The sequence below is a fragment of the Podarcis bocagei genome (assembly GCF_964188305.1).
Source record: "Podarcis bocagei genome assembly, chromosome: 8".
Classification (NCBI taxonomy): Eukaryota; Metazoa; Chordata; class Lepidosauria; order Squamata; family Lacertidae; genus Podarcis; species Podarcis bocagei.
This window is the reverse complement of record NC_138133.1, coordinates 32,187,375-32,212,940: the sequence shown is the minus strand read 5'-3', so window position 1 is coordinate 32,212,940 and position 25,566 is coordinate 32,187,375. Positions and strand designations below refer to the sequence as shown.

Sequence of the window (25,566 nt, the reverse complement as noted above, 5' to 3'; positions counted from 1 at the left end):
CTCTGTGCAAGGACTTCCACTTGCACAAAGGGGATTCCCCCTCCCCCAAAATCAGGAGAAGCCCAAGAATATCATATGTGGGGAGCAGAGGGGAGATTGTTCTGTCTGGCAAGATGAAATGATTGTGCAAATGGAATGTTTGTAATAGTGTTGAATTCCACCTGCTCTCATTTCTCTAAAACATACCTTCTAGCAGCAGCTATTGCAGACTGTGGAGGTGAGCAATGGTGTGTAGCTCCTTAGGTCCTTCTTAGGTCCTAAAGCTTTACAAACAATACAAAGATGCCTGGGAGTTGGAGTTTGGCAGGGTGTTCCTGTCCTTACGAGGAGCTCAGGTGCTTTAAAAGTCTTCGGCAAGGGGTTGAATTTGGAGGTGGGGAGAGAAAGAGGTGACGGAAAGAGCAGAGACAGTTTGAAATCCCCTGAGCTTATCTATGAGCGAAGCTCACAGCGATGTCAAGTGGGCATTTTGGCGATCAGCAGCAGTGAACAGGAATTTGGCAGCTGTGGCAAGGCATGTGAGTGATCGGCAGTGGCATGCATGCAGTCGATCGGGGGCTGCAGCTGCTGTGAGTGGGCAGGCAATTGGTGGTGAGTGGGTGGTGATTGATGGCAAGCAGGCAATTGGCAGTGGCGACCTCCCCCCCCCCCAAAGCTCAACAATTGAAGGGCGACCTCCCCAACTGGGTGACCTCCGCAAAAAAAGCTAAACAACTCAGAGAGATCTCCCCCCCACAAAAGCTCAAAAACTCAAGAAATACTGATTTCTTAATTTGGGGTTCAAAAAAATAGGGGTCATCTTATACACAGAAAAATACAGTATTTCACACATGCCAAGACACTGTTGAGTACAAGGAGTCAATGATAATAATAATAATAATAATTTATTATTTATACCCCGCCCATCTGGCTGGGCCTCCCCAGCCACTCTGGGCGGCTTCCATAAAAACCAAAAATACAGTAAAATGTCACACGTTAAAAACTTCCCTGAACAGTGACAATGAGTGACAAACATGCATTTGAGAACTGGCCCTTAAGACTGCCTATGCCGGAAATCAACAGAACATCAGGTCTACTCCTTAGAACACAGTATCCTTTCAAATGGTATTCAGAACTATTACAAATTCAGAGCAGAAACCATTTGCTAATTGGAGGCTTGAGGCTACAATTATTTGTGTGCCTACTTATGTTGTTACACTTATATCCCACCTTCATTGCAAAGAGTTCAAGCCACAGAACATGGTTTTCAGTGTTATCCTGAGGCTGAAACTGACTAAGCCAAGGTCACCCAGTGAGTTTCATTCCTTGTAGGAATTTGAACATAGTTCTAATCACTACAGTGGTACCTCTGGTTACGTACCTAATTCGTTCCGGAGGTCCATTCTTAACCTGAAACTGTTCTTAACCTGAAACACCACTTTAGCTAATGGGGCCTCCCGCTGCTGCCACTTGATTTCTGTTCTCATCCTGAAGCAACATTCTTAACCTGAGGTACTATTTCTGAGTTAGCAGACTCTGTAACCTGAAGCGTATGTAACCTTAATCGTATGTAACCCAAGGTACCACTGACTCGCAATAAAACTACACTGAAATTAGTGGGATTTCTTTTCAAGTAAGCACTTAGAGGATCTGGCTTTATGCAGGCTTTTGTTCAGTCATTGAAATTCACACTTAATTCTGGCAAAAACTATATTTTTCTTCCAACAGATATATGGGGTTCCAACATTTAATTCCTATTTCTTTTTGAGACTGAAACAGTAAGGGAGCAGCATCAGACAAGAAATAGAGAAGGCACAATTTTAACAGTGGAAAATGTTGTCTTTAGCTAAAAGAACAGAATCTAAAGAAGTTCAAGGTCAACAGCTCAAGTGAAAACAAAACCTAATTTAGCAAGTATCTTACATGAAAAAGGCTCTTTGATTTAGTCAGTCGACTATTCAGTAAGCAGAAGAACTTAAAGTATGCAGACAAGAAACAGTGCAAATTAACTCCTTTTAAAATACAAGTTTTTCTAGAAATGCCTTTTTATATAATTGTATCTTTAAGTAAGAAAGCTTATTTATTATACATTTATGAAAATAGTATTAATCCGCAGTGCAGAACTGCTAAGAGGGACTCCCCACTAAGCTGCCTAAGGCATTAGCTGAGAAGCAGCAAATCCTGTGGCACAATCTACTTTAACACATAATTGATAAAAAACAGGCAGTTTCAACTGAGACTTGCATTGAATTATAGATAACATAAGTGCAATTTACAAGCTGAAGCTCCTTTTGTGTCATTTGTCAATAAGCTCTGAAACCCACCAGACAACCAGGGTAATACAGATGCATCCACCCTGAACATTTGATGTCATATATTGTAAAAATGCTTTTTCAGAACAAATATATGGATCAGACATTTTTGTGTGTCTGCATTGCACAAAGTACCTGCATCAAATCTCAATAGCTACAATTGAGTTCCATTGGGTAATGTAAATCTGGGGTGCAACTGGAATGCAACTGGAATGCACCTTGATGAGACCTTGAAACAATTGGGGTTAGATTTAGTCTCTACCTCAGCAGTATCCCCAAGTGTTAACTTCAGGTGTGGGGAACCTTTGGCCCTCCAGAAGTTGCTGAACTATGACTTCCATCAACCCCAGGCACTGTCCATGCTTGTTAGAGATGACAGGATTTGCAGTTCTTAGATAGTGGGGTTAAGTTGCCACTGACCACCTGGCTACACCCAACTTCTCCTTCCAATCACGGAGATTACAAAAATGGTTTCAGCACTAGTCAACCAAGTTCCAAAGTGACTTGAGGAATGTCAATTGCTGGGCAGGCCTGTCTTTGGAAGAGCAGAATGGTAGATAAGCACCTGCAATGTATTTGCTCACAAGTGACTATTTGGCTATTTCTGCAACAAATCTGATGGAAGCTACTGAAACTACAAGAAAGACTAAAGCCCTCTTGTTGTTGTTGTTATCTAGTCGTGTCCGACTCTTCATGACCCCATGAACCAGAGCACGCCAGGAACACCTGTCTTCCACTGCCTCCCACAGTTCGGTCAGACTCATGTTGGTAGCTTCGAGAACACTGTTCAACCATCTCGTCCTCTGTCGTCCCCTTCTACTTGTGCCCTCCATCTTTCCCAACATCAGGGTCTTTTCCAGAGAGTCTTCTCTTCTCATGAGGTGGCCAAAGTATTGGAGCCTCAGCTTCACGATCTGTCCTTCCAGTGAGCACTCAGGGCTGATTTCCTTAAGAATGGAGAGGTTTGATCTTCTTGCAGTCCATGGGACTCTCAAGAGTCTCCTCCAGCACCATAATTCAAAAGCATCAATTCTTCAGCGATCAGCCTTCTTTATTGTCCAGCTCTCACTTCCATACATCACTACTGGAAAAACCATAGCTTTAACTATACAGGCCTTTGTTGGCAAGGTGATGTCTCTGCTTTTTAAGATGCTGTCTAGGTTTGTCATTGCTTTTCTCCCAAGAAGCAGGCATCTTTTAATTTCCTGACTGCTGTCACCATCTGCTGTGATCATGGAACCCAAGAAAGTAAAATTTCTCACTGCCTCCATTTCTTCCCCTTCTATTTGCCAGGAGGTGATGGGACCAGTGGCCATGATCTTTTTTTTTATGTTGAGCTTCAGGCCATATTTTGCACTCTCCTCTTTCACCCTCATTAAAAGGTTCTTTAATTCCTCCTCACTTTCTGCCATCAAGCCCTATTCAGCCATTATAAAGGCAAACAATCCTGGAGGCAAGAGGGCCATGCATGCTAAACCTACCCCCTGTACTTCAAGACATGTACAGCCTTCCCACAAAAGTTGATTGCACAGCGGGTTGTGTGTTCAAGCAAACACACTTTTAAAAAGCCCTTTGAGATCTTGACAATGAACACGGCAAGACTAGAAGGCCCAATATTCACAGCCCTGAGCCTCCAACGCAAGTTTATTTTTTGTAAAGCCTGAATAGGGCTTAAATATGTAGGATTTAAGTATGTAGATGTAGTTCTGTACTTAAAGATAGAATTCTGTATCCTGATACATGACCGATGTCAGCTTACTTTATTCAGCTGTGTATCACCTAAATCCTAGATGTAATCCAGCTCCTCCCACCAAACAAGTACACATAAAGAGCCAGCCTTTTGTGGTACCATTGTGGAAACTGCTCATTTCTTATCTTTCTGACAACACTGGGAACCACAGCAGATGGTCTGCTTCAAATATAATTCTAGCAGGGTGTTTCTTTTGTGCAAACATCTGATAAAGGCTGAAGCAATGATTTACTAATATGTAAATCTAGAAATCTACAAAACACAAACTGCTTCTTTTTACTGGTTGAACTGTTTTCACCTTTTTCTCCGCAATACGAAGAGAAATAAATGTAAGTTAGACTGCAGGTAACAAAACGGGGGGGGGGGGTTATATGGTTAAGGGGCAGTTTTGAGGGAAGGAAGAACTGGCGTGAAAAAAGAAAGCACATGTGTATGTATAAGAAGAGGATTTTCAAAATCAAAGCAACAGATTATTTTCAGGTTACTGAAGTATGAGGTAGGCTTCCCAGTGGAACACAAATAATTTCTAGTAAAGCTTGGCAAAGCATGAACCCCCCCCCCAAAAAAAATCCCTAACTTTAAGACAAAAGGAAATAGTTATTTCAGTTTACATAGATCTGCACAGCACTGACTGCATGGTCTTGGTTAAGTGCCAGACAAATTTCTTACATGGTCAGTTTCAGGATTTTTTTTACAGATATTGGCCTAATTCAAACATAATGATTTTAGGCCAATAAATGATTGTCTATTAGAAAGAGAGTGAGCTGTATGCTCTTGCACTTCTTCCTCTCCTTGCCTTACACATCTGACTTTGGTGCCAATAACATGATTGGATCCCTAGTTTTACATCCTAGTTGGTAAGGAGGGATTAAACCACAATTTCCTGATTTGGATGTAACAGGAAACTGTGGGTTTAAATCAGCCATACTAGGCACCAATGCTGGGTGTGTGGTGAGAAAGGGGGGAGGGGAGTGAGTGCAGTTACAGGACTCATTCTCAAGCCAACAAATGATGGTTTATCATTCCAATGTCATTACATTCAAACCAGGTCATTGTCTCTAGTTGGGGGTAGGGAGGAGGGTACGAGAGAGACATAGTGTAAGCAAAAATCAGAGCCTTGTTCCTGACTTGGAAACCTTGCTTCAAGACGTGAAATAAAAACAAAAGAAGCTGACCTCTGCAATGTAGAATAATGTTCACATTTATAAAGAATTATTGGTGTGCATGGAATGCTTTCCAAAGAGAAAGTGCAATATAATTCTAAAATAATTATTTGCACAGGTTAGTTTTTCTAAAAAAAGATGTACATGTAAATGTACATATACTACCCAATTCAACTCCAGAGCAGCTGATGACAAAGTAGTAGGAATACCCCATATATTATACAATTCCAAAAGGACGGGAGAGGTTGAAGGCAACTTCTCTCTCTGAATGCAATCCTTACAAGTAAGATTTCACAGGAAACTAAACCCTCATTCCGCTGTCTGCTGGCAGTGATGCAGTTCAAAACCATTACATTACTCATGTCGTCCCAAAGTGTGGGAGCTGCCAAGGAGCATCTGCAATGCACTGCAAAGAATCCAAACAGACAGTGATGCACTAGACATATCCATGGGGCCCTTTTAATGTAGGTCATGCTTATCTGACCATACGAAAAGACACAGTGGCATATATTAAAAGAGGGCCATAGCTTGCTGTGAAGAAGTGCTGCTCCTCAGGCTGATATCACCCATTATTTACTTGCTGTGACCATTATATGGGAGGAAAAGAGCAAGATAAAGGCAGTAGTGGCTCTGGAGCTCTGAACTAATTGATTAGCAATGAACATGCTACATACATTCAGTGGCTGATGTATTGGCAAATACGACTTTATTAATTTTTTCAGCTGTGCACTTTCCCATCACATAACAGCAAAAATAAGAGGCAGCATCTATTTCTGAAAATGATTTGAAGGATCAACATTACAATTAAAAGAACATTTCCTACAGCCCTTGGGAAAACCAGTTTCTAAAGCAAAAAGACTGTCATAGAGGCATGTGACTGTTTCCTTAAATATGCATCAACATTTTAATGCAGTATTTAAAGAAACAGTCATATGCCCACATAATTTCCATATGGGCACCCAAAGCTGCACAGGTGCTGAAATCTGAATTTAAATTAAACCCAGGAAAAATATATCACACTGCAAATATCACACTAGATTAGAAATAGTACTTCTAGCATTTCCCCTCTGAACTATATTGTTAACAGGGGTGTGCCTTTGATTCAAGGAAATCCTGAATTTCCCAGCCAAATCAAGCAGATTCAGAGCTCTTCCAGGGCTAAGCGGGTGTCCTTTGAAGACTCCTGGCCCAAACCAGGCTGCTCCTGAAGCCTTGGAGTCTTCTCTGAGTTTTCACAATCCCAAATACCTCAGAAAGAATCAGAATGTCTCTTTAAGCAGTTGCACCAAGGTCAGAGGAGGGGGGCATTTATTAAACTGATTTTGCACTACTGTATTCTTGTATTGACCTAGCTGAAGATGAACAAAAATGGATTGTGTTCATCTCAACTTAAATAAAAAACTGAAGGCAGTCTTTTATGGTAATATACATCAGGTTAATAAGTTTGAACATATTTAGAATCATAGAATTGTAGAGTTAGAAGGGATCACAAAAGTCATCTAATCCAAACCCCTGCAATGCAGAAATCTTTTATACCACATGGGGGCTCAAACCCATGACCCTGAGATTACACCCTCATGCTCTACTGACATGTATTAGGTTTGAAAACAGGAAAAAGACACACAAAAAGACAGGACACATTGATTGTTGTATCTATGCAGTGTTTGTATTTATAAAGTTAATTATATAAGCTCTCTATTAAATTATTTGGTCTGATGCATTCTACTTTAAAGATCTGACGGATGACACTGGCCTCTTTTTTCAGAACCACTTTTCTGATGATGTATGTCTCTTAGCTGTCCATTCTTTAACATTCTATATTTTTATGAGATCTCTCGCAACATTAGATATATAACATGTGCACTACACTTGGATGTGCAAAATGCACTGGAACTGTATTAACTGAAATTTTCCTAGGGCTTGCAAATACTTTTCATAAAGATATTCCAGTGGGTTTTAAAATGATATTGATTAATTTAAATTAAGACCAGTTATCTAGCATTGCCAACCCTACCTGTGCAAACTGTGCATCAAGGATAAAGAGTACTCAGCAATTCTGTTTAAATAGCTTCTCCAGGATTATTACAAATGTTGCAGACTCCAGCTGAACTTAAAATGTTCAAGCTTTAAACATTAATTTACTTTGACTACGTGCATGCCACACTGAAAGACTTTTGTCTGGACTGAAACATGAAGTATTAATACTGAACATGTGCATTTATTTCAGGTCAATAGCCATTCCAACTTCCAGCAGGTGGGAAAAGTAATGTTCTCATTAAAATGCATGCTGTAGAGGTTCAGTATGCTATTTACCAAAAACAGTAATCAAAAACGGAGATGGCATTGCAAGTCAAGTATTAGATATACCAGAACTAGCCTTTAATTGCCCCATCCCATATCTGAGGAGAATAAGACCCAACTAATTTAAGATAGTTTCAATGAAATTCTGAAGGTCATACTTTGGGCTTCCATACTAGTCTATATCTACCATTATTTACAAATTCTTAGCAAACAAGTCAGTCAAATTTTACTCAATTATCTGGAAAGAAAGGTAGTTCATCTAGTTGATGAATGATGCACAACAGCTGCTGAGCCACCACGGCAAGGCACACAGAGGCTTTTTAGTAAAGGGGAGAAAGTCTTATAGGAGCTGGAAAAGAATGAGGAAGAAGGTAAGACGCACAAACTAATAACTCCATAAGTATCTATTGTGACTGCCATAAATGGAAGGAAATTTCTTTTAAGACAGCAGCAGTGGTTCTCAGAGTTAAGAGCTGCTGTGCCCCCCCCCCAAATAAAAAGCAGAAGCCTATCAAAAGACTCCCTGAACAAACAGAAAATATATTTGGAAAGTAGATACAGAAGAAGTAAATTAATTCAGTTTCTGCTGAGAGTAACATAGCCCTCATTCCTGAAACAAATTTGCTTTGTTTGAGGCAAAAATGGCTAATTTAGAAAAGCTGAGATGCACTGGCAAATATGCAGACATAACCTTTGGGGTCGTAATAGGAGCCCCTGTCCCATAATGATAACTCACATTTCACAGAAGAAAAAAAGGCCACGGAGCAAGAAGGCAAAAAGAGAAGCAAACCACTAGAAAAGAACCATTCTTAAGTGATTAACTGTTATCCTTGCATGGGAAGCGTCAGGACCTCCAGAGAGGCAGGGGTTCTGGTACAGTAGGATATTAAATAATTAGGGAGAGAGAGAAAATGTTGTCACTGGGCCTGTAGGCCCAGGGCCAAAGTCATTGATTGTATCAATAGCTCTGCAATATATTTTTGGAAATCCTGGAAGAATAATTTAGGTTTCTAGGTAGCATGTTGAAGTCCACAATCAAAACTCCAAACTCCTGCCTTCAGAAATGGTACATGTTCAAAATGCAAGGCCAGACTGACGAGTGAAGAGAGGAGAAGGTGGTATTGGAAAGAAGGATTTAGATGTGATGCACACTGAGAATAGTAACCCTGTGCACCAAAATGGATGAAACGGGAAGTACAAAAACACTGAATAAAATGAATGAAGTGTGTGTTTGTTTTATAGTCAAGCCTGTACAAAAGAGAAAGAGGGGAGCGGCTCCATTTAAACTGCATAGGACTAGATTACTAGAGTTTGAAAAGGTGTCTGATAGGAAGTTCTGGTTCAGGATAGCTCATCAACTAGGGATGATCATTAAAATGTTTCTAGTCATCTATGTGAAGATAGGATAGAACTTCACAACAACCATACAGAAATGAGAGAGAATAAAGGGCCATAGGAAAAACTGCATACAGCAATATAACTAGGAGTTGGACACAAGGCAACACTAGAAACCCCCAGCCCAATAAGGTGTAGTGGAGTACTACAATGCAACTTCATTATGTCACTCTAAACTGGTTGGATAGATAAAGCACAAATGCTTAGTTCCAGTAGTGAACACTCGGACAATTAATGCACTATGAAAAGAACTGCTAATGTGCTAAAAATAATAAAATTGAAGGCTTTGTTGAGCTATTAATTTATTGCTGCACACCAACAGTTTCCCCATGCCATATTAGCGCATCCCACAACACGGTGTAAGAAGTATAGATCTGAGTTCTAGCCAACACACATGCAAAAGCACCCACCTGGGATTGAGACCACCTGCTGGGTCTTTGCATGATTTACTGCTCTAGCACGACCTCCTTCCAAATGGAGTCAGCTCAAGAAATTTTCCTGCACAAGTCAAAGATGGTAACCTTCCATTAAATATACAGAAGCCAGCTGGGCTGGTAGCTGAATTGTACTTCAACCCTGGTAATGGGACAATGTCCTCCACAGCATCTGATGGCAGCAAGCAAGGTGTGTGGCACACACAATTCTTGCTGCCCTCATTCACCGCATCATCTGACTCCTGCTCTCCCTGAACCATTTCTGCACTGCAGCAACTGTACGCATCACATGAGCAGAGCAACACAGGTGCACATGTGATATAGACAGGAGTCTGGGGACCGGGCTGGTTGCCACTCTTCCTGCATGGTTGGTCAAGGGCCTTTCCCAAAAGGTACTGTTTGTGATGCACTGGGATAAGGTGCACTACCTAACCCAGGCCAGTAACAAGCAAGAGCTGCTGCCACCAGAGTGCTGGCTCAAGAGAGTGACACCTAACTCTGCCTGAGTTAGGTATTAGGTACTGTGCCTCTTCAAAGGTGCAGCTGGATTATACAATAAGATGCAAAGATGCAGCAGAAGCTGCCCTCAAAGAATGCTGCCTGTTGCATCACCGCATGAATCAGTGGCCCAGATTTGCCTGCTTCTAATCAGGAAATTCACACAAATCACAGGCCATTTTCCTCCAAGGACAATTTATTCTTATTCTTATCCACTTAAAAACCTTTATGGCTGTAAAAGGAAAGTTTGCCTCCGGATTTAAATCAGAAAAGTATGTTTCAGCTATCATGAGTTAAGGAAGCTATACAAACATAACAGACTTAAAAATGTTATTTGTTCTAAGTCTACCCTTGCAAGGAGTTCTAAATGTAGTTCCAAGAAGAATGTTGACATTATTGCCTGAATGATATGGTGTGCAATGGCAGTTTGCCTGAAAGCCAAAGTGAAATATTGTCTCTCCTCAGATACTTATAAACCTGAAGTTCCAAACCAAAATGTCACTCTTATGTTTTCCCAGTCTTCTTAATGAGAATATGCTCAGTCTTCCTAGCTTATTTGAACACAATACATGCCTTTATAATCATTTTCACCAAGAAATTATAACATGCATCTAATAGATCTACTTTAGTGTCGAATGCTGAAGGAAACAGATTTTTGGCATGGACATTGCTTGGATAGCACCGAGTCTGAACAGCTCCAAGCTTCAAGGAAGAGAAGTATTTTTCTGGCAAAAGAAATTCAGACCTTGGGACTTGAGCCAGGAGTTAAGCAAGTGAATTGTAAGTGAAAAAGTTCTCTCTCCATTAGGGATTTTTCTTTGCTCAATAATAAATGGATCCTCTTCTTTTAAATTTTCCATTTTGAGATGATCCAACACAGCAAACACTAGTAAAACACAAAGTAGAACCAGGGATGCAGCCAAGAAACTAGAAGCTGTGGATTGCAGGCCTTCAAGTTATTAGAAAATAAGGATATTCTCTAAACATATGGACTCACAGGAAAAAAGGTTACTGATTTCTGAGTATGCTTCTTCTAAAGCAGAGGTTAGGCAAAATGTCATCTAGGAAGCATCTTGAAGTTAGACTTTTCTATTTAAAAACTGGTTTCTGAAAAGATTATGGGAAGGGAAGGAGTTGCTCCACCATGTACTGTTCTCATCAACCAGTTTGGGTAGTTCAGTGGCTCATGCTGTAATCTAGAAATGTTTGGAAGCTGACGACCAGTCCAAAGAAGACATGCAGAACTGGACAGTAAATCATTCTTGGAACACTCTGCAAATCCAATTATGGCATGAAAAAATTAACATCAGCTACAACTAACAAGTCCTAGCAAATGCCTGTGTTTCAATTGCAAAGCCTGTGAAAACCTGTAGATTGAAAAGAGAACACGGAATGTAACTTTTTATTTTTAAAACTAGGTTCAAGGAATGAACCTTTATAACCTGCATCACACTCATCTTCAAAAAGTGAGGCAGAGAACTAATCCACTTTTAAGGAATCTAATTCCTGTACTCTGTATCCATTCTTACAAGAAACATTGTCAGTGGTCATGTATAAGAATACCATACAGCGCTACCCACTGCAGTACAAAAATAACCAATATTTGATAAAGTTTCAGGGTTTATTATTCTCTTTAATACTCATCTGACTGTGTATTGACATTACCTAACTAAACAGATTTAGAAAGGCTTTCATTCAAAAACAAGCAAACAAACCACTTTTGGCCTATGCCACTTCAAGTTGCAAAAACCAAAAGAACCATATTACAAATTCAATCCCAATATCACCTAGAATTAAAGCCAACTCTATCTAGAATTTTAAAATGTGCATGGCTCCTGTCAAGACCTTTAAGCTATTTCAAATACCATTAAGACAAATTCATGAAGTCAAGTTTATTGTATGCTGCGTACCTCGTACCCACACAAGTACTTTTAATTTACTTGTGAAGATATTAGCCCCAAAGCAGTGCTGGGATCACTGCTGAAGAAATAAACAGTACATTATACATCACTGCTGTAGAAATAAGCAGTACATAACACATGCAAAGCTATACAAAATAAATATTATGCAGCATCAAGGACAGTGTCCTTTATTTGGTAGACGACATAGGTTCTGCCAAATATTTAGATCATGATTCCAGAAAGCATGTTGTCTGCTAACTTATCTGTCAATTTGTATCGCCCAAAGTGTAATATTGAAAAGGGAGGTCGCAGCAGCTGCAAAATAGAACCTTTAATTGTTTCTCTCTCTCTCTCGTAATAGCTTTCCTCATACAGGGAAGCAACTTTCACAACTTGCGTACCTGGAAAAGATGAAAAAATATGCCATACCTGGTTGTGGGTTTTGGGTTTTTTGGTAAGACGACACACCAAGCCTTTATGGTAAGTGAGACACAACTGTTTGGTACTCCCTATTCCCAGCTTATCAGCAAGAACCACTAGCTAACATGGATCGTAATGAAAAAAACCGTATACCACTCTGATTGGACAGAGAAAGTCCAATCTAAAGCATGTTGCTAACGTCCTAACACCAGAAAGCTTTATTTGGATACAGACTCTTTTCATGAATGAACGCTTTCGAAGATTGCACATAATACAATGAAGCATCATTACCCAGCCATATTTATATTGAGGACATAGTGCAGAAAACTGTATCATTTGCAGTCTCAATGTCCGTAATTGTTTCATCCCAGTTTTTATAATAAACTGCCCTAGTAAAACAAAATGCAGATTACTAAGTGGAGAAACTATGCTAATTACCAACATCTCAAATGTCATGACATACTATCCATAATTTGGACTAAACTTTTGATTATTTATGCAAGAAATTATGTAAAAACAAGAAAATATATCTGCCAGGGTGTTTAGAAAGGCTGAAGACATGTAATATTGTTTAATTCATAACTGTACAGCAATTTAAATGGAACCTCACTACTGTTTAATAGACGCCACCTGGAAAATATGAAGCAGCCTCAGCAACGTAAAAGGCTGTTCATAAGCTAGGTGATTATTTCTCATTTGATCTATTATGTGACAAATATTGAAAATTAAATCTAATAAAACTTAATCCTTTTAACCAAGTGTCAGTGCTTTTTGAAGTCTTCATGAGCAAGATCTTCTATAAAGGCCTATTTTAAGTATGGATAAACAGTGCCATCTTCTGGCAAGTAATTGTATGATTCTTAGAGAATGAATGTAGGATAGTCAATGCTCCCAATCTCAGATCCATGGTTAACGTCACAAGATAAAAATTATCCCTGTAAACCTCAATAGTCATACCTCGGAAGTCAAACAGAATCTGTTCCGGAAGTCCGTTCAACTTCCAAAATAATCGAAAACCAAAATGCAGCTTCTGATTGTCTGGCTTCCAAAAGAACGTTCGAAAACCAGAACACTCACTTCTGGTTTTCGATCATTCGGGAGCCAGAACGTTTGACTCCTAAGGCGTTTGGAAGCCGAGGTACAACTGTAGTGGTTAAATACTATACTTCTACTGTTATAATTGGGGTGTATGGGGTGTTAGGGGAGGGGTAGCACCTTTCGTGGGGGACACATCATGCTCCTTCTGGGGTGGTTTGTCCACCTTTGGTCCCCACCCCGCACTCAGCTCTCACCTGTGGCTCCTAGAAGCTGTCAACATGCGACAGCAGCCACACCCTAGGAAGGGCTTCAACTGGCAGGCTAAACCAAGTGAGGGTAGCCAATGAGTCTGAAACTCTCAGTGTCAGTGAGTTAGGGACTTCCCCTGCATGCGAAGACAGGCTCCAGTGGATTGAGCGGACGAGATGAATAGTGCATGTGCTAGGGAAGTGAGGGGGAGATGGGGCTCGTCAACCTGGAAAGTTAGCCCATCTAGAAGGAAAACTCTGGTCCTAAACCTCTGCAGACTTGCGGGATATCATCAGGAAAAGAAATGGCTAAGGAATAAACTCTACACAAATCAGGAGTGGAGCTCCTAAGACAGTTTGATGGCACCTTGTGCACCTCCTTCCGCAACTCCTGCAACTAAGCTAGTGCCAAACCAGCTTAAAAGTATTGCTCTGCTTTCCTCAGCAACACTAAGAACAGGGTCAGGACCTCCGTACATACACACTGCCCAGGCTTGCACCCCAGGGAGGTCACTTCAATGCTGATAAACAGCGGTTTGACTTCACCCCAGAGGCACATCCATTGTCTTTTGAGACAGATGGATGCCAACAACTTAACAATATTTAACACTGCTCTTAACTAAGGCTTTAGTAGCTGCAAGGCTGGCTAACAGCAATGCCTTGCTAGCACTAACCGCAATTAAAATCAGTGGCAATGTAAGCCATAATTACCATTTAGAAAAAGTACTGTCTGGATGAGAACAAAAAGGAACACAAACTTTGACCCCCAAAAAGTAAGCGGACAAGAAGGTACATGGGATATTGTAGTGCTGGAAAAGGATCAGAAAAGTGCAACTAAAATGACCAAGAGGCTAGAGCATTACTACATTTGGAGCTTTTTAGTTTTGAACAAATGGCTAGTGAAATAGAGGCGATTAAAGCGTACATTGTGTGGAGAGAGTAGATGGGAAGAAAAAACCCTCTCTTACTACTAGAACCTGGGGATATCTAAGGAAGCTGAATGTTGGAAGACTTGGGACAGACAAAAGAAAGTACCTCTTCACACAGCACACTGTTAAAGTATGGAACTTATTTCCAAAAGATCAGAAATAGTCTTGCAGAGTAAAGACTATTCTGTGGCTGCTGGCCACAATAGCTATGCATTCCCTCCACTGTCAGAGACAGAATGCTCCTGAATAGAGTTGCTGGGGATCACAAGTGGAGAGAGTACTGTTGTGCCCAGGCCTTGCTCGTGAGCTTCCCTTGGGCATCTGGTTGGCCACTGTGACAACAGAATCCTGGACTAGAAAGGCCTTTGGGCCTCATCCAGCAGGGCTATTCTTATGTTGTTAATCAATAGTACTAGAAGGGCAAAATGGTAGCTGTATGGTATTATGACAGACTGTCATCCACATGCACTCAAAACCTTTCCTGGGAAGTAGGGATCTGTAAGCTATTGTTTATGTCTTTGTAAAGACAAGACAGACTGCTGCAATGCTCTCTAAACGATCCCTGATATATACTGAGAAACCACAGCTGGCACAAAATACAGTGGACTACTACTTGAGTGGAATGAGAAGACTAACACGATTGTATTACAAACTTCTCAGCATCCGATCCAATTCAATGCAATAGTTAATTGCCAGACAGGTATCAGTGATGTAGGCCTGGCATACCCTTCTCATTACAGGTCCATGTTCCATGCAGATCTAAGGAGAGGAGAGATCTTACACGTGGGACCCTTCCATTTAAATGGAAAGACCAGATAGGGCATGGAGCAGCGATTTTTCATATTTGGCTTACTAAACAAGATCTCATCCAAGATCTACCATAACCTAATTCTGCAGGTATTTTATACTTGATTGTCTTTGCTTTGTTTAAATACATTTACTCAGATATGAATCCCACTACACTCAATAGGATTAATTCCAAGGTAAGTGTGCATGCGACACGGGTGGCGCTGTGAGTTAAACCACAGAGCCTAGGACTTGCCGATCGGAAGGTCGGCAGTTTGAATCTCTGCGACGGGGTGAGCTCCCGTTGCTCAGTCCCTGCTCCTGCCAACCTAGCAGTTCGAAAGCACGTCAAAGTGCAAGTAGATAAATAGGTACCACTCTGGCGGGAAGGTAAATGGCGTTTCCGTGCGTTGCTCTGGTTCGCCAGAAGCAGCTTAGTCATGCTGGCCACATGACCCAGAAGCTGTACGCCGGCTCCCTCAGCCAATAAAGCGAGATGAGCACCGCGACTGGACCTAATGGTCAGGGGTCCCTTTACCTTTTTTAAGTGTGCACAAAACTACAGTCAAAACCTAAAACTTACATAGCCCTTTCCAAAGTCGTAGTAATTAAGAGCTGTGAATTATGGAAAGTGAGAAAGGGTAATTGAAATATTTCACTGGATCTAACATTGTAAAGATATGCTTTGCACAAACCGATTACAAACCATCCTATGATTACACTCATAGGATGCTTTGATTTATTTTCCCTTTTTCACCGCAGGTAAATCCTACAAGACCTGTAAAGCAGGACGATGCCACACCATAAATAAGAGACTATATTAAAAAAGCCGAATACAATTTAGGATTTCAGTTTAGCAATCAACCACAGTACAGAACAAATGAGTAAGCATGTTTTGCCCCTGAAATCTAGCCAATGAACTTTCAAGGTCTGAAGGTCTTAAAAATATATGAGCATCTGTCTTGCATTAAAAAGCAAGCCAAAAAACCTCACTCCTTTATATTGCAATACCTTTTACTAATCAACAGCAATTCACTTTTGGCTGGCTGAAGTCAAATAGCTATTTATAGTCATCCAAGACAAAGTTGCTCTGCATTGTAAGTAGACCCCGGTGCCAAAGATTTGACATAGAAGACAAATGTCAGTGTCTTCTGCTCAGTGGGAGTCTCTCTCTCTCTCTCTGCTTTTACACAAAATAATGCTTCATTGTGGTAGGGCAGAAATGCCAAAATACTCACAAGCATGCAATTGAGTGCAAAGCTCAAACTGCATTCATCCTATGCTGGCAACTAAAAACTTTAGTCTTTGACAAGCCATCCAAGTCAGCAACAACATTTAACTGACCTTCCAATCTGTGTTTTGCGGGAAAGCAAAAGATTCCAGATACATCCAAGGTGAGTAAGCTAAATGTCAATGAAACAAAGAACGCTGCTCGACAGAAAAATGGGCTTTACCACAACAAATTTGGCAGGCTGCCTTCCAGAACTTATAGCAATTTTGTGCAAATGTAAGTAGCATGTGCACCACCTCAAACAGAAAATATCTCACTTCTTGAGTATTATTCATAACTAATTGGAAACTAGGTTGCTGGAAAAGGGCACAGCAACCCTACAGCGGTTTCAGAAAGAGTCTGTAGTGGAGGAACTACCACTCTCAAAGTCTTACCAAAAATTGTTGTGGCCAGACAAAAGGAATGGTGGTGGCTTCAATGTGGGTTTGTTTTTCACCTCACCAGTTTTTCCTTTTTAAAATGTTTCCTCCAAGTATTTGCAATGGGAGAGAAAATCATGCCACCATCAAAGGTGGCACAGTCCCCGCCCCTTCCATTTCAGATATGTGACTGTAATAGCTGGCACAACCGAAGTCTACCCTGATCCACACTCCCATTTTCGTCTTACTGCCCTCGGAACACATCAGCAACAGAGGTAGAGCTTTTTGCTGCGGCAATGCGAAGGCTCCAGCCTTTGACAGTGAAGAGGGATGTTCACACTGTACAAAAGCCGGTCGGGTTCCTTTTCTGAGAGCTTAGGATTGGTCCAAGAGAAAATCAGTGTGTGACTTTTGCAACACGCTGAAAATACTAGCAACCCAGTTAATTAAAGTAATCCATTGGAAATATGCATCTAACAAATACATTGCATCAAACTGTAACACTCCTCCTGCAGCTCTCAATAATGTAGTTTACTATCATCAGTAGCTTTTTTCAGAATTTACTACAAATATTTAATATTTGTGGGAAATTTAGAATGAATATAGGAGCCCAAGGATCAATCTAGCCCAGAATTCCATTTCCAATGATAGATGATGTTGTTTAGTAGTTTTACAAATGGAAATTACTTAAATTGACTTATAGACAAAATTGCCAATTGGGCATGAAGGAAAAAAACCCTCAGCCGTTTCCCCCACTCCTTCTAGCATGCAGAAGAACACTGCCCCTGAACCTGGCTGTAATATTTAACTAGCATGGCTGATGTCCACTGATAGATCAGACTTCCTTATGTTTGTCTAATTTCATTTAAAAACCACCTAAACTTGTTTCACCTTGTGGAAGCAAGTTCCATAAAATAAATGTTGAACAAATTTATTATCCATTCTGAATCAACTGTCAATCATTTGTGATTAGTAGTGTCAAATCTTAATAATACGAGGAAGAATGTCCCTCCATATCGCCATAATTTTATAAGCTACAGTAATATGCTAACCTTCAGTCATCTTTTTTCTATGCTTATAGTCTTTTCTCCATAGGGAATATACTCTAACACTTCAATCATTTTGGTTAACCTTTTCTGCACTGTAGCCAGATGTACAATTTCTTTTTAAGGTGCAGAAATTAAATCAAATGTGACTGTACCATGGACGTGCATATGAGGAGTATTATATGAGGCATTTTATTTTCAAGCCCTTTTCAATTATCCACAGCATGGAATTTATTTTCTTCAGCACTACAGCTTAGTCACTAACTAAATGGTTTCATTGAGCTAGCCACCATGACCCCAAGAGTTATTTTCCTTGGGTGTTACCAACAATTTAAATCCTATTACCATATGTGAAGTTAGGATTCTTTTGTCCTAGTGTGCATCATGTTTCAACTGTTTACAAGGTGTTTCATTTGCCATTTTGTTGCCCCAAAACCTCTGAAGCTATATGTCACATACTACAAAAGATGTGGGTCTTCAAATTGTCCTTATTAAAAGGGCAGGAAGAGTAGTGACTTACTTATGAAACTACCATTTGAAAGTAAGTATTATGCATCCAAGTTTCTAGGTGCAACTCCCTTTAAAAAAACTGCCGTCTACCTGAACAGAAAATATAATTTTAAGTTTACAAGTATACATAAAGCCTAGTTTTATGATTTTGCAACACCAACACTAACCCAAATCAACCAAAATTATCCATTACTAAACAGTCATTTAATGGTTTTGAGGTCAATCCTGTTATAGCAACAAGAAATTCAGGATGTCAGCAAACGACAGAAACAGGAAAATCCCATATATTAAGAGTATGGAAATAAATTGCTACAAATTATGCCTAACTCAAAAGATTGAAATAAGTATCTTACTATCACTTTAAAATTATTAGAGCATGCAAGACAGGCATTTTTACATTTTGGGAACACAGCTAGTAAAAACAACAACCACAAAGATGTTAGCCAGTTCTGCCACCTAGGGCATACTAAAGGTAAGTACAATTTAAGGTCTATAAAATGCCAGATATAAGTGGAGAGGAGATAAGAAACTCAGCAATAATCATTAAAGGTTATTAAAGGCTTTACGATCAGTGGTATTTATAAAGCAGAACACTTCCACAAAATAATTTCTGAGTCAATGCCTACTTGGGCATTAACAATTCCAACATAAAGCAACAGAGAGGAAGGAAGAGGTGCCACACCAACTAGAACCTCCGCTTCCCGGAGTCTGAATGTGCCAACTTGGGCCCCAGGTTATGAGTGCCCAGTGACTGTGACATCATGGGGTCACGCATGCCCCCCAGCCTCAGAACCTGACTTCTGGTGCTACTGGAAGTTGGGTTCCAAGGTCTCAGAAGACCATGGACAACATCTCTGAGGTCATGCAAGGCCTCGGAGATGCTGTCTGAGGCCTTCCAAGACCTCAGAAGTTGCGTGTGGGGCCCTGCGGTCTGGTTGCTAAGCACCTACAACAATTTTTTGTGGGTGTTTGGACACCCTTGAGCCTCCTATAGTTGGTGCCACTGGAATGTCCAGTGTGAAAGCTTGCAGGGATGGAGACTTTGTACAGGGTATGCACAAAAATGGAATACTGATTGTGCGGAGTTCCAGGTTGCATGAAAGCCTTCATGCATACCCAGGCACACACAATGGCTCTCTCCCTGTAGATATTTGTGCTATGTGCTAAGATGCCAAGGAACAGTGTTAATCAGTGTGTATGCAGTGTCAGGAGAATGACTACTCAACACAGTCCCACACCTTGTTCCTGCGTTGCTTATATTGGAATATCATTGGAACTTGAATAGAGTTCAGGGCTCACCATTTCTGAAGGGATATCTAGTGAAGTATTCCACATTTCTACAGAGCCTTACAAATAAGCCTGACAAAGCCCAGATCTGTTAATGGGTCTGTTAATGAACTAGAAACCAGAGCCCCATACTCAGCTTGCTGTAAACTATGATCAGAAGCTTTACATTTCCTCCATTCACACAAAAGGAAATAGTCAGCAAACATGGGTGTTTGTGAGACCAAGTCCCACCATAACACTACATTTATTACGCCTTGTCAGACAATAGTAGGAATTTCAAAGTTTCCTTGGAATCTCAGTATTCATTTTTTAAACATCCCCTTTAGCTGTAAAGATAAAGTAATTAAATCTGTACTGAAGATAATAAAATGTGCCTTTTTTATTAGTAAATTTGATGGGTGCTTTCTCCTGCTTAGGAGATATACAACTATAGTTATAAGTTCTGCCAGACAGGTCAGACCCAGTTTCACTACAGGAGAAAAACTAGATAATCTTGAAGTCTTTCCAGTTTCGCATGTCTATAATAAGAACTTCCTCAAAGGCCTGGATTTATGCTACTAGAAAAAGCCATCCTACAGCAAATGAAAGTCATCTCTGTTCATTTTGCAGATATTGGGTAATATTAAATAATATTAAGATACTAGAAAGAATGGCAGCATATTCAAGCTCCTATACAATCCTGAGCTCAAATGTGTCAAGCTGATTACCTGTAATTCTGTATCCATATGCAGCCAGTTGTCCAGCCATGTATTCTCCATCTGAACTATTATGAGAACATCCCCAGGTGCGTATCCAAATTTTCTGTACACCAGGAATAACACTATCAAAGAAAAAGGCAAGGAAAATAGGTAAGAGCATTCATTTCATTTCATCCACATCAGAAAACAAAGCTTTGGCCATTATAAAATACTGCCACTTAGGATCTGTATAAGGCTATGATGACCAGTGCTCACAATATCCTTTGGTGAAGAAATTACTGTAAATGTATGATTTGCTGAATGTTTGTGTGAACTGCACAAAGTGAAAAAATATTAAGTATTGGCTTTTGATCCAATAGTGACAAAATGATAAGCATGGGAAAGAAGATGGACAAGGATCTTATTCCTGAAATGCTTGACAAAAGAGTTAAATCATAAAATGTTAACAGAAGAAGCTATCCAGCTTAAGGTAGGAGCACAGCTAAAGGGATACAAAGATATTGTTACAAGTACTGCTCCCACCCTTCTATATGAAATACCAAAACTGATTAACAGACAAAGCAATGCTACAGTCACATTTCTTCCAAAGGTAGAAAGCATCAGATCCACTGTAGTAATGGCTGTGGAGTGTTCGCAACATCCTTCCACTGAAGTCACTGGGAGATTAAGTTGTTCCAGACCCTCTTCTGCTGTGAATATGTTCATGCAATCAGGGAGGTTAGGAATAATCACAAACACTCTCTTCCCCTGTGTTGCTCCATTTTCAGGCAGAAGTCTGCTGGTGGAGCAGTCAGCCAGCAGAGCTTTTCTGCCGTAACCCAATGGCATTTCTGCAGGTGTGTTTTCATCCCATGCTTTCTGTCTCATCATAGGACCCCCTAAACTCATGAACAAGTAACGTGGGATTGCACAAGTCTTATAATATTTTTAAATGCAATTTAGAATAAGTATTAAAACACATCACAGCTAAAACAATAAACAGTAGCAACTACATGTTGGAGGAGTGCACCTTTGGGGGTGAAGTCAAGCCACCAACCTTCTGGTTAACAGCCAGACACACTGACACACTGCGCCACAGGAGGGCTCATGCTCTCTGTAAGAGGGTAACTCACCACCATTTAGTGTAAGATCCCTATCTACACAAGAACATTAACAAAAGCCTAACTGGATCAGTCATAGTCTGGCATCCTGTTCGCACAGTGGCTAACATGAAGACTATGAGAAGTCTGCAACAAGGGAAGTATAATGGGCTACTTGTTTAGCTTTATACTCATAGACCCATTTTTCTCACTTACAAAGGACAAATGTCCTGTTACTTGAAATGCATGAGGTTAGAAAGAGAACTCACTATATTAAAACAGAATCAACCTAATACACACTGTAGTCTGTGTAGTAAAATATTTCATGTTATTAATATGTTCAACAAGACTAAGACCTAAAGTTTTCAGGTTATTTCAAGTGTAAATCATTCAATCAGTACAAGTGCTGGTGTTTTCTATCTCTCCACATTGTTGTTGTTTAGTCGTTTAGTTGTGTCTGACTCTTCATGGCCCCATGGACCAGAGCACGCCAGGCACTCCTGTCTTCCACTGCCTCCCGCAGTTTGATCAAACTCATGCTGGTAGCTTCGAAAACACTGTTCAACCATCTCGTCCTCTGTCATCCCCTTCTCCTTGTGCCCTCCATCTTTCCCAACATCAGGGTCTTTTCCAGGGAGTCTTCTCTTCTCGTGAGGTGGCCAAAGTATTGGAGCCTCAGCTTCAGGATCTGTCCTTCCAGTGAGCACTCAGGGCTGATTTCCTTCAGAATGGAGGTTTGATCTTCTTGCAGTCCATGGGACTCTCAAGAGTCTCCTCCAGCACCATAATTCAAAAGCATCAATTGTGTACATTAGTTATGCAATGAAAACCATCTCTCCACATACGACTGGCAAAAAACAAACATACCTGTCACTTGGGGGATCATCATAATCTGTTTCTACATTTTTTTGTGAATGGCGTTTTCGCACTTTAGGAATAACATTTTTTCTCCTGAACTGCAGGTCTTGCGGCTTTGGGTCTTGCTCTGAGATAATATCTTCAATGTCTCCAAGGAGGGAATCACAGACAGCAGGCATTTTCTATGAAGATTGAAGTACACTGTGTAAGATCAAGAACTGAAAAAATATACATACTATTCTACACAGCAAACATTAAAAACAATTCCTCATGTCTTTTTAATAATACAGCAACACAACTAGACTAATTTATTTATAAAACTGTTAACCCAATATTCATTAAAATACTTAAATGTCGTTAGAGACCCTACAGGTAGAAAAAATGACCCAATAATTAATAATGCATTTTAAACAGCAGCACTGAATCAAGCTGGGCATCTGAGTTTTAAATAAGAGTCAAAGTGACTGATATGTCCATATATGTTGATGAAAGCTTATCTCATGGGTTGCCAACAATGCATCCACAGGCACACATGTGCCTATTGCTCATAGGGTCCACTCCCTGCCCCAGCCAAAATTAAGTTTGAAAGAAACATTCTACTTTAGTCAAGTAGGTTGTGAAGCATGTTTAGTTGTGATGTGTGCGTGTGGTGCCCTTGACCACTTTTCCGGGTTACAAATTTGCCCTTTGGCCCAAAATGATTGGTGAACCCTGGCTTATCTAATGCCAGAAATAAGGGTACCTGCCAGCATTATAACCAGTACATGTTTTAAGTCATATCTTAATTCACTATACAAGACAGTTCAGAAATTCCCTACAAACATTCCATGTGCCTTTTATCAGTTTGTAACAATGGATAATAGTAGATTAGCTAAATATTTTGCCTGGAATATTGGACCCTTTGAAATTTATCTAGTTCTGGGTCTTCACACATCCCTAGTTAGATGAAGTACTGAGCTCACAAACAGGTGCTACACATGTGGTTCCCATTCTACTCAGTGTCTATATACACACAACTGAGTCTGAAATTTGCTGATAATGCTAATTAGCATCTCAGAAGATGTAACAGATATTTATGCTTGGTAATGATGGTCCATTATCTTAAAGAACTAAGCACCCAGTAAAAACAGATGAATGCATCTTGTTCATCTGGGCCCTAGCTGTAAACCCACTATAGTTCTTAGCAATTTAAACTATAACCCAGCAACACTAAATAGCTTATTGTAACAACACTGTACCTTAACTTACTATTTTATCTTTGGAGTTCCAGCATTTTTTTATCCTGAAAAAAATCAAAAGGTTTTCAATCATAATTATACTTTCTATAAATCACCAAGGCTGAGGCAAATTGATATGTTTCTACAGATACTTAATAAATGATTCAAAATGCCTAAGTCATGGTTCCATCTAATGATATTTCATATATGTATACACAGACGCAACATATTCTACTTTGAGGAAAACTGGGAATGAGCCTTGGGATTGCATATTCCTTCCACCATTTTCCTTAGTTTGGGGGGAAATGAATGAAAGAACTAGTGGAAGAACTTGCCTTTCTGCTACTCATTTTCTCCATGCTGGTATTCCTTCCTAATTCCATCCAACCAGCAGATGCAGGAATACACTGTTGTCTTATGTACTTCAGCAAAGAATGAATGAATAAATTTAGAGTATTTTGAAATTCTAAATAGTGTATTATAACATGTTTTCCCCCCTGAGGTTTGGATTCATGTAAGAGTGTGTGTGTGTAGGTGTGTGTTCATTTTCATCTTCAGCTTGTAATTTAATAATAATAAATGAGACATATTTCTTAAGAAGCCTGACTGCTAATTTGCGTATGCAAGTTCAATGCCTTTCTACTGGCTGATATGGATATGAATATGATGGAAACTCGTTTTTCAAAATCTTTTTTTAGAAATGTAAACCTTTGGGGGGGGGGGAAGACTCACAGCATCTTGTCGCGGAAAACATTACATCCCACAACATTGCTGGATGCTTCCCTCGCTAGAAAACTGCAAGCTTCGCACACCAGCTGCGTCCTCGCTTTTCCTAGGGGCCACAAAAGGCACCCTGGATCAGACACGCAACGTCGTCTTCACACGTTTGTGGCTCGTACCCCAACAGCCAAAGTTGAAAACTCTACGGCGGACCCCTCAGTCCCGCCAAAAGCCCTCAGCCGCCCTCCATATTCTGCCTTCTTTCCCTGGGCAAAGCTGCGAAGAGGTTGTACCGAGAGAACCGGGGGTGGGGTGGAGTGGCAACCCCGAGGTGGCTCCCGTGAGGGACATTCGCGGCGGGGGGAGAAGAGGGAGGTGGGCCGCGCTGCCGGGAAGAGAAACGGCTCGCGTCTGAAGGCTGAGAGGGAGAAGCTAAAGGAGGAGAAGGGGCCATATGGGCCCATTCTGACCGCCGCGCCCCCACTGCACGCTGCGGGCCGCTTTCACGGCGGGAAGCCGTTACTTAGCCCGCTCGCCCACCCCACCCGTCGACCGGCGGCAGCAGCAGCAGCAACAACAACAACGAAAAGTTTACCTGCGGAACCTGACGCGCTTCTCGCCTCACATGGACGACGCCATGATGGAACGCCGCCCCTCTACGCAGCTAAACGGGAAGGAGGGGAGGGAAGAGAGAGACGGCCTTTCGACGGCGTCCGGAAAAGGACAAATTTAGGCCGTTGGCAGCTTCGCGCAACGGGGAGAAGGAAGGACCTGGGAGATTCCCCCAAGTGGTGTGATTGGCTCCCGAAATAGAATCGCGGTCTGATTGGACGGAGATAGCCAAGGAGGGCCCCGCCTTTCCCGTCACAAATTCTGGAGCAGCTTGAAGGTTAAATTCATCCCTTGCCTGGGTGTGTGCTGTTGTCTTTAGGAGGACGTGTCGCTGTCCCGTCCCAGTCCCAGTCTCTCTCTCTCTCTCTCTCTCTCTCTCTCTCTCTCTCTCTCTCTCTCTCTCTCACTCACACACACACACACACACGGGTCTACTGAAGCATGCCTTTAAACAGTAATCTAAAGGAACAGGTGGGAAATCGCTTATTTATGTTTGAAGCGGAAACCTTGCTGCGCCTGGTTTGTTGGAAGTGAGTTGCACTGAAGTAGGTGGACTTCCCTAAGGTTGGGCCGTTACCGCCCAAAAACGCTCTACAAATATATTGGCCAAAACATAATTAAAACTGACATTCAACACCTAGGTTATTTAGGACATTATGGAGCTACATGCAATGAAACAGGTCAAACAGCAACTAGAGCACAAGCCCTGAGATGAAGACAGAAAACGTGGTAGAG

General features: G+C 40.9%; 1 protein-coding gene across 4 annotated transcripts in view; it reads right to left on the bottom strand.

The window, feature by feature from the left end:
* CDKAL1 (CDKAL1 threonylcarbamoyladenosine tRNA methylthiotransferase) overlaps positions 1-24,943 on the bottom strand; it is a 239,059-nt gene extending 214,116 nt beyond the window's left edge. Inside the window, exons 1-4 of one of the 4 annotated variants that reach the window (XM_081206417.1) lie at positions 24,815-24,910; positions 23,531-23,564; positions 22,292-22,464; positions 20,355-20,467 (exon numbers count right to left, since the gene is read on the bottom strand). In XM_081206417.1, coding sequence (XP_081062543.1) covers positions 20,355-20,467; positions 22,292-22,461 — 283 coding nt within the window. In that variant the 5' untranslated portion in view covers positions 22,462-22,464; positions 23,531-23,564; positions 24,815-24,910. Of the gene's footprint in view, positions 1-20,354; positions 20,468-22,291; positions 22,465-23,520; positions 23,565-24,231; positions 24,323-24,814 lie in introns of those variants that run through there. The other 3 variants (XM_081206419.1, XM_081206416.1, XM_081206418.1) reach the window with 3 other exon arrangements.
* Positions 24,944-25,566: the final 623 nt, after the last annotated feature.